Source organism: Sprattus sprattus (assembly GCF_963457725.1).
Source record: "Sprattus sprattus genome assembly, chromosome: 1".
NCBI lineage: Eukaryota > Metazoa > Chordata > Actinopteri > Clupeiformes > Clupeidae > Sprattus > Sprattus sprattus.
The window spans coordinates 8,332,893-8,343,295 of NC_137920.1; the positions used below are offsets into that span (position 1 = coordinate 8,332,893).

General features: G+C 39.2%; 1 protein-coding gene across 1 annotated transcript; it reads right to left on the reverse strand.

Annotated features, from left to right (window-relative positions):
• Positions 1-1,158: 1,158 nt before the first annotated feature.
• Positions 1,159-8,216, reverse strand: LOC308360738 (coiled-coil domain-containing protein 106-like). Its single transcript, XM_080832841.1, has 5 exons — positions 8,080-8,216; positions 7,529-7,854; positions 3,219-3,359; positions 1,844-2,062; positions 1,159-1,553 (listed from the first exon to the last, which is right to left on the reverse strand). Exons 2-5 carry the CDS (start codon positions 7,812-7,814, stop codon positions 1,237-1,239), a joined length of 963 nt encoding a protein of 320 aa, XP_080688967.1. The 5' UTR covers positions 7,815-7,854; positions 8,080-8,216; the 3' UTR covers positions 1,159-1,236.
• Positions 8,217-10,403: the final 2,187 nt, after the last annotated feature.

Here is a 10,403-nt window from a genome sequence, read left to right on the forward strand (position 1 = left end):
ATAATCTAACAAACTGGTCAGGATTGCCATGATCTTTCCGACGGGTCTTGCCACCTGGGTTGAGTGATCAAGACCTCATATCTCAAGGAGTTTATTTTTAATAATTATAATAAAAAAAAGATTACTGCTAAGGCTTTATTACGCAGACGTTGTACAATTGACAAGACTACCTCTACTTACAGTTAACTTCAAAATGATTCGCTTATAAGGAATAGCATATTGATCATTGATCATTTAGGACTGGTGTTGTTGAGTTGCATACCTATAAGGAATAGCATATTGATCACCTTGATCATTTATGACTGGTGTTTAAACAGCAGGATTTCCAAGTAAGGGTGGAGTTAACGGTACCGGAGTGAACACTGCATTTGCAAAATAGCAGTTTGCCACATTGACAAGTTGGCTAAAACATATAAATGAAACAGTCATCATTGGCCTTCACTGCCTCGTGAAGCTCCAATGTCGACAAAAGTTTAAACAAATCACACTCTTAAATATATTTATATTTGAAGACATGGGCACGATGTCATCATTATTTCAGGATAGCTGGCTTGCCATGTTATCCATCACATTTGCTGCAGTGATGTTATCCATCATATTAAATGATATCCATCATATTAAATGATATGCATCATATTAAATGTTATCCATCATTTTTAAGTGTTATCAATCTTATTTACTGCAGTGATATTATCCATCATATTAAATGTTATCCATCATTAAATGTTATCCATATTATTAAATGTTTTGCAATGCTTGATCTAAAGCAGGAACTATCTATTCTTTAAAAACATTTATAAATGACCTGTTACTGAAGGACATACTATAGAAACCATAATTAGCAAAGTGTTTTGCAATGCATGATCTAAAGTGGGCACTATCTATTATTTAAAAACACTTATAAAGGACCCGTGACTGAGAGACATACCATTAGTAGACACTTCTGCAACTACTTATCTAAAGTGTGACTAAACACATGCTCCGGCAAAGTCTCCAAAAATGACCTCAGACGTAAAGTTGTTAAACATATCAATGGCAAAAACACACAACACAACATCGAAGAAATAAAGTGAAATTGGAAACATTTTATTGGAAAAAAAATACAGTAACAACAAATGCACATTTAAGCATGAGTTCTAATGACTGAAATCTGCTACAATCAACTCAAAACAACAACAACAACAAAAACAATGCAACAATGCAACTAGAACAATGATGATCAGCCAGTCGTCTAGGTTACCTGCCTTTATTCATGGGCAGAAGTTTACTCGACTCTTTGTAATATTTAATTATTTTATCAATGCTTTCGTCGGCCTCGATGGCGTCTTTACACCTCTGTGCAAAGCACCTGAGCTTCTCCTTCTCCGGACGCTTGTCTTTCAGCTCCGCATATCTCTCTGGGGCAGCGATGAACAGCTCTGCGATTGGGGCGTTGGCAACGATGGTGTTGCGGTCGACCCCCACAGCTCTGAAGGCAGCAACCATGGTCTTTCCCTTCCGGTAGACACTCAACACCTTCTTATACCGGGCCACCACCTCTTCAGAATCACGAGCTTCAAATTAGAGAAGGCACAATTTTGTTAAAGTATTTGCAAATGAAAAAAATTTAATTATGATATAGTCCATAAAATCTAATTTTCATAGGCTACTTTCCAATAACGAAGGTAAAATATATGCAAATTCAAAAAGAAGGGAAATAGTTTTGTTAGTCTAAGGTTACTAGCTAGGTAGTAAATAGGATCTCGAGCCTCAAATTAGAGAAGGTAAAATATATTCTACGTATTTAATTATCAAACTTGAAAGCGGTTGTAGACTTTCCCCCGCCACTGTATATTCTTTTTACCTCTCTGGTACCTCTCTGGTACAAGACTTGGCTCCTTTCTTTGCTTGACCCTTTTCCCCTGCTTTCGTCTCTTTACTCTTTTGCTGTTCTTCGTTTTCTTCTTGAGTCCCTCATCCGCCGATGAAGAGTCGTCTGTCGAGTCGGAGAATTCAGAAGAGACAGGCTGCGAGGGATTTGTGACATCCTCTGATTTAACGCCTTTGTACTTTTTTCTTGTCGCTAAAAACAGACATGGACAGAGGATGATTAGTGGAAAATATACAGTACCAGTAAAAAGTTTGGACACACCTTTAATTTTTTGCAAAAGTTTTTTCTTTACTTTTAATATTTTCTACATTGTAGATTAATACTGAAGACATTTAAACTACGAAAGAACACATATGGAATGATGTACTAAACAAAAAAAAGAGTTATCTACCATGTAAAAAATAGTAAAAGTAAAGAAGAAACTTCTCAAAAAATGGGAAGGTGTGTCCAAACTTTTGACTGGTACTGTAGGCATGTGGGTGGCAAAGTAGTTAGTGTGATGGTCTATGAAGCATAGTTTTCTCAGTTCAAAATCAACCCTTTACTGTTTTTTATTTATTTTTATTATTTACAATATTCAAAACATATACAGTGGGGTCCAAATATCAGAATCCACTACCAAAATCTGATGTTTTTTAAAAAGTTTTGTTTTCCCGGCATCAGTCTAAGTACTAAGTCAAAATATAATTATAAAACAATTGGGTTCTAGCGCGTAATTTAGCTGTTTCTGATTGGACGAGAGACGTTCCATGCTATAGGTTATTCGTCAACATACCTACAGTTACGGGACTTTTCACAGCTAAAAATAAATCACTCCGCGATGAAACATTCAAATTGATGATAACCGTTAATTCAAAGTTTTTAAAATTCCAAACCAAGACGTTGACAATGGAACTATTTTTTGTTGCGGAGAAACAATGGCGAAATAAACCATTTTGAATCAATAACTTCGTGTTGAAATGTTAATTTGTTGACTGTAGAATTGTTTTATAAAAGCAATATAGCACGAGTGGGAGTGGGGTAGGTAAGGGATAATCCCACGGGTGTTGTTGCCTACGCCACTCGGCCTGGCGGCCTCGGTGGCTACGGCCGAACACCACCCGTGGGATTATCCCTTACCTACCCCACTCCCACTCGTGCTATATTGCTTAAGAAGAAAACCTATTTCAGTGAAATATCCGTTTAGCCAATGTCATGGCCCCAGGATATGTTAAATGTTCAATTTTCCAAGTGTATTGTCAAACATGTGTGTGTGTGTGTGTGTGTGTGTGTGTGTGTGTGTGTGTGTGTGTGTGAGTGTGAGTGTATGTAGAAAATAGTAAAAGTAAAACATGGCAAAATGACTTACTCATAGCCAGTTGTTCCCTCAGGAAGTCTCTCTCCTTTGTCAATTGCTTGATCATCTCCTGCTGCCACTCTATTTTTTGCTTGGCCATCTCCAGCTCATGGCGTAGTTTCAATGCAGCTATTTGTGCATTTGGGGACATAGCTACATGTTTGGGGGAAAGAATAAAACAGTCTAGTAAAACAACATCCATATAATTCGTTTCCTTTATTTTATTGTCAATGTATTGACAACATGAGAGCTACACACAAACTGGGTAGCTACAAGTAGGCTAACTTAAAGTGAGATATGATGAGACATAGAATTTGCAGTTTAAACAAGCCTAGAACAGACACATGTCCAGATAACTATCTATAGTACAGTGGTGGCAAAACGTTTTGAGAATGACACAAATATACATTTTTGCAAAGTTTGCTGCTTCAGTGTCTTCAGATATTTTTTTTCAGATGTTAATATGGAAGACTGAAGTATAATTACAAACATTTAATAAGTGTCCAAAGCTTTTAATGACAATTACATGAAGTTATTGCAAAGAGTCAATATGTGCAGTGTTGACCCTTCTTTTTCAAGACCTCTGCAATCCACCCTTGCTTGCTGTCAATTCACTTCTGGGCCACATCCTGACTATAATCAATAATGTTTGTCCACCTGCCCTTTGAGCATTGACCTCAAGTTCTCAATGGGATTAAGGTCTGGGGAGTTTCCAGGCCAATGGATCCAAAATATCGATGTTTTGTTCCCCGATGGTTTGTCATTGCGTCAAAGTAATACAATTTCAACAGGTTTCGCTAGGTTTAGCTGCTAGCATCTTGTTAGCGATTAGCAATTCCTCTGTTGTGCTGATTTAAGTTTACTGATTACGTTAAGGATTTTTGGCACTGGAAAGACACCTCTAGTAGTCCAGCTCAAATACCACTATGCTGTAAACCTGTGTCAAAAGCACAATTTTGTTAAAGTATTTAAGCATGAAATTATGATATAGTCCATAAAATCTAATTTTCTCACGGCTATTTTCCAATAACAAAGGTAAATTATATGCAAATTCAACAAGAAGGGAAATAGTTTTGCTAGTCTAATGTTACTAGCTAGGTAGTAAGTACATTAATGCATGTTGGGACGACACTCGGGCGTGAGACAGCTGAAACAAGTGAATGATAGCTATCAATAGCTGTCAATGGCAAGCTAGCTAGCACTAATGTAAGTAGCCGGTTAGCTAGCTAACCACTGCGGCTCACTCATGTGCATTAGCTTGGCTTGCTACTCATAATGTGCATAAGATTGGCTTGTGTGAGACAGCTGAAACACGTGAGTGCTAGCTATCAATAGCTGTCAATGGCAAGCTAGCTAGCACTAACGTAAGTAGCCGGTTAGCTAGCTAACCACTGCGGCTCAGTCATGTGCATTAGCTTGGCTTGCTACTCACCGGTGGAAGAAGTTTCCGATTCGTCCTCCGCGACCGATTCATCAATGACAGGGATATTTCTCTTCATTGTTTTCGATGGTCTAGAACGTTTTGAGCCAGCTATTTTTGAGGTTGTAGGCCTACAAGTTCGAGTATGAACACGTTCCAACTTTTCAATTGATTGTTTGCTAGCTAACTAACGTTATTTTAGTTTTTCTGGTAAGAGATCTGTGGCCAAAGGACAGGAGTTGGTGGGACTGTACCAAAAACATTCACTGTTCTTTCTTCCTTCCTTCCGTTACTTATCTGAATGAGAGTAAGTGGTTAGATTGGTTTGTGTATGGCATATTAAATGCGCGAGTAGGAATACTAATGTAATAATAACAGCCCACATCGTTTCACATATTTTGCCATTTTGGATGGTGATTAGATTAAATAGGAAACTGCGGGATCTTTTTTCTAGGCGCAGTTCAAAGAAAGAAAGCTTTAAGCTCATCAAATGGCTACGGAAAACCTGTTAAGGCCACAAGTCAAATGCAATATCTGCATCGCAAAATGAAATCGAGAGAAGGCAAGAGACCATCAGGATTATTGACTGCCTAAGCTAATTGATTGAATATCTATAGCCTACAGTAAAACTACAGTAGGATGTATGATGTAGGACTCTCAGTAATTAATGAAATGTAGGCAACTGTTGGTTTTAAAGGCACCCAGTGCAACTTTATATAAACATTCAATGAAAAATAAACATTCAATTTCTAGTCTTTTTTACATGTAGTAAGTTTCAATAACTCCATACCATTACATATCGACATTCAAGGAGCAAAGATGAGACATTGTTGTGTGGTGAGAACTAATAGAAAATCGTAAACAACAACAATCGCCGGTGGGGAGAGGCCATTTTTCCATTGACTGGAATCCTGCTTTATTTATTGTGGGTCACAAAGAAATAAAGAAAATGGCGGAGATTGCTGTTGTTATCGATTTTCTATCAGTTCTCACCACACAACGAGGTCTCATCTTTGCTCCTTGAATGTCGATATGTAATGGTATGGAGTTATTGAAACTTCCTACGTGTAAAAAAGACTAGAAATAGAATGTTTATTTTTAAGCCTCGAAAGTTGCACTGGGTGCCTTTAAAGAATTTCACAAGCCTATAATGGAGGAGGCATCTTGAAGCTGTCAATACCAACAAAGACGTTTGTACAAGGTATTAAATAAATATCAGTAAGTGTGTTCAATACTTTTTCCATGTGTCATTTCAAATTATTACACATAACTTAATTTCTGAATGTATTTATTTTGGTTTCTTTGTATGAATGGGTTACCTGGGTTGTAACCAGAATATGGTTAAAGTGTCATGTCAATAGCACCTTTGGAAATGTATTTACTGAGAAAAATGGTGACGTGTTCAGTACTTATTTTACCGGCTGTATTTTGCCTTAACTAATGCCGTTTAACTAAGAAAGCCCATTAAATTGTGTTACAGATTTTTTTCCCTCACACATCGTGATATCATATCGATATCATGTGGACAGTGGAAAATATCATGATCATATCGCCCACCCATACCCAGCATACCGCTATCCCCCTCTCTCTTTCACACACGTGCACGCAAGCAGGCACACACAAACGCAGACAGTCTACAGGAATGCCGCCCCATAGATATCATACATATAAAGGCTAGATGTCTTACGGCGGAGTCTAGAACGTCCGCACATGGCGTCCATCTTGAGTCAGGGAAGCTTTCTGGCAGGATCAGTGATAACTGAGAAAGCGTCAGTGATCTGCACAAACACTAATACTCTTATCTCGCTGAAATCTTGACGGATATACAAATGGTTTGGTTTCTTACAAAAATTATTAACGTGGTTATAGGCTACTTCTGGATGCTTTTTTGATATTTTTTGGGGGGAAAATAATATGCAGTGGCATAACTACATCTCACTGTTTATACTGCAGAGGGTGGTGAAAACTGCCCAACGCATCACTGGTTCCACTCTCCCCACCATTGAGGCTGTCCAGAGCAAGAGATGTCTGCGGAGGGCGCGCAGTATCGTCAAGGACAGCTCACACCCCAGCCACAGACTGTTTGCCCTCCTCCCCTCTGGGAGGCGCTACAGGGTTCCCGTACCAGAACTCTGCTCCACGGGGATGCCCCCCCCCCCCCCCCCCCCCCCAGCTACTGAACATTTGCACTATACTTGACCCCCCCCCAGCTACTGAACATTTGCACTATACTTCACTTTACCACCCCCCCTTCACCCTGGCTTGACTGCCACACACCCTCCTCCAGCCACTGAACATTTGCACCAGAATGTCTTTTTAAATACTGTATCCACTTTACTGCATTACCTGTATTAATTGTACTTTTATACCTCATTCACTTGATTTCACATTACTACCAGTATACTTACACCTGCATACCTCACTTCTACCTCAATTGCTGCTAGTCTCAATTCTGTTTATATTACAATTCTGTGTCATATTCTAACTCTTACTGTACCTATCATATTCATTCACTTATTTCACTTTAATTTGCACATACTCTGCACTTTTATTGCTATTTTGCACTTCTGGTTGGATGCTAAACTGCACTTCGTTGTCTCAGTACTTGTACTCTGTGCAATGTCAATAAAGTTGAATCTAATCTAATCTAGGGTTCTATCTATCTATAACAAACCAAACCGTTTACAACTCGGTTGAAAATTGAGCAAGTTATGGTTATTTAAAAGGTATATACCATTACCAACACAATGTTATGGGTGAGCGAGCTGCACTGCTGCAAAAGAGCGCCATGTGTGGATTTTCGACTCCGTTCGGCCAGAAACGCGGGCGAGACATCTAAAATTCTGACGTCATCATTAATCGACCATTGAACACAGATCTGAATGCCCCTATATTCACTTACTTTCTAGAAGACAATCGTTGTGCTGTTGCTCATCCACTTCTTTCTTCACTTTAACCTCCGCTCCACTTGACTTGACTTGGCTCGATACTGTTGGTGTTTCATTATAAGTGGAACTTAGAGACTCTGTGAAGTCTGATACAGTTTTGCAGTGAAGATCTGCAATGGGCCTTTCTTCTTCATGTTGCCATGTAATTATAGGTCCATATTCCTCTTCTTTCACTCTCAGTGACAGGGGGAAGGGTTGTGTTTCATCACAGCAAGTGCTCAACGGCAGTCCCAGATTCATGTTAGCAACGAATCCCTGTTTTGAACCCGTCCAGAGTTTTCTAATACAGCCAGGGGAACAAAGACAAACATCATGGATTTGAAGCCGTTTTCTTGGTTTTAAAAATAACAGAAACCCAACGTTACATAATCAATATTTGGCACATCGATCGCATTTCGCACGGAGGTCTGTCTTGAAACGGTGTCATGCTGATACATTCGAGTAGAGTATCATATGTAGGATCAAACGAAGCCAGCTAGATGCTGTGACTAAAAACGTAGCCTACCTCAAATTAGTTCACGCACGGAGATCTGTTAATTTGGTGTCAAGAAAAGTTTATCACAGCAAAAGTGATGAAACTCCGTCTTTCTAGACCCAATACTGACGAATCCTCAGCAACTTTTCCCGTCGGGTCCTGTGAACTGTTCTCACTCGCGGACTACTGATGGTTGGCAAACCAACCAGAAAGCTACGCTTTACTGCCACCATATGGACGGGAGTGGGATGAAGGAATCTGGAACTGCCGTTCTAGTTTGGTTTGAGTCGTTCATAAACTTTTAAAATGGGAGTACAGAATTGTCAGGTCTAAATGTCCGCAGCATTCACTGCAGCTCTATGCAGTGTCGGTCTCGAGACACCCACGTGTTAACCTTTCCTGCACTGTCCGTCTCTGACCGTAGTCGGAGATTGCGGAGACCAGGGCCGAAGTATACCGTTTATAACTTCGGGGTTAATTCCCGTATTCGTACTCTCTGCTGCTGGTTAGCAAATAACGCCACTGTATTCTTTGTTAGAGGATTTTTTTTTACTACACACCGAAATAACTTTACAGCACATATGTTTTTCTACGGTCGGTCACACAAAAACCATTCCACAGAATCACCTCTCTTCTCGCTCTCTCACCCTCGATCTGCCACGCCCACCCTGTACGTACGGCTCTTAAAGGAGCCGCACCATTTTACAACACACGGTTTAACCACGGTTAAATACAACCTTAATTACACAATGCGGTTTAACCACGGTTAAATACAACCTTAATTATACAATGTATATTGCACTCTCACTTTTGCAGTCCTGCCCTGCATTTTTTTGCATTTTACCTCTCACTTTACTTTTGTATATACACTCTTTTTTATATATACAGTATATACATGTATATCTGTTTCCATACTGTGTTTTATCTGTATTACTTCTGTTATGTGTAGTACTAAGTGTGTTTCTATGTTCTATGTTTTATGTTTTGTGTAGTACTTACTGTGTGTGTATGTATGTTTTTTATGTTTTTATGTTTACTGTATGCACCCCATACACCAGGGAAAAATTTCAGGTAGGCGTACACCTAGGCTACTTGACAATAAATCTGTTTCTGATTCTGATTCTGATTCTAATGAAGACGGGAATGATAACAGGGAGTGGCATTGGAGGGTGTTTGGCATTGGGGGTGTTGTGTTCTCATCAATTGTTATTTATATTATTTCATATGGCTGATTCGTATTCCTAGTGTGTCAATTAAAATCATTGTATTCGTTATGTAAATAAAGGGGAAATTAACTAATGGGACTTTTAATTTTACCCCTGATGAATCTGTAAGAACCAGCTTGTGTCCTGCGTAGCTCATTATGAATAAGGCTTTGAGCCATGCCACAGATACCAACGTTCTGGCAGTACTGTGAAAAATTTTGTAAGCAAATAAACAAATCTGTACGTTTCTATTTTGAGTGACCTTTCATTAATCATTAATAAATACGGAAACATATTCCGTATCAACATGGATCGAAGAGAACAGAATTTAAAAGGGGGGATTGATAAGATTGATAATAATACGTCCAAAACTGTCCGGTCTGATATACGTTTTGCATGCTAAATTTGCAGGTTTGCAACACGATCGCCTTTGAAAACAAAACGATTCTAGTTTCCTTCAAAAGTTTGTAAAATTGTTCTGCTCAAGAACCACATAGGCACGAAAACAATATCTGGCAACATTTGGCTGTTTTTGTCAGATATTATTTTTGTCAGATATTGTTTTTATCAGATAATGTATCACAGGGAAAATATACGCTTGCAACCATGTAAAAGCAGCGATGGACATGGCCTATGTTCTTCAGTTGAGACTAGAATGATTTTTGTTTGTTAGTTAGTTAGTATAGTCGATGCATCATGGTTACTCTCTCTGTGAAATTAAAACAATATTAGGGATTGTGAACCATCGCACAAGTCTCTCATGTTAAAGCTCTGATGAACCCTTAGGGGCTAACCCTGTGGCTGTTTCGATGAGCAGTTGAACCATATATATATACATATCCTAAATTTCCCACGGGATTAGTAAAGTGTCCATATATAAAGCCTGGATGTCTTACGGCGGAGTCTAGAACGTCCGCACATGGTGGCCATCTTGCTGCGGGAAGCTCACTCAGAAGTTTATACACACACATGTGAGCCTGGTCAACCACATCATATCATAAGTTTATACACTTAAGACACAGGTACACACACACAGGCCAACACATAAGACACAGGCACACATACCGGCCATCACTTAAGACACAGGCACACACACAGGCCAACACATAAGACACAGGCACACACACAGGCCAACACATAAGACACAGG

Coding starts and splice junctions, on each gene's coding strand:
- LOC308360738 (XM_080832841.1), bottom strand. CDS start 7,814: ATGAATCTGGGACTGCCGTTGAGCACTTGCTGTGATGAAACACAACCC. Junction 2,063..3,218: donor GAGGGAACAACTGGCTATGA/GTAAGTCATTTT, acceptor GTCTGTTTTTAG/CGACAAGAAAAAAGTACAAA. Junction 1,554..1,843: donor ACCAGAGAGGTACCAGAGAG/GTAAAAAGAATA, acceptor TCTAATTTGAAG/CTCGTGATTCTGAAGAGGTG.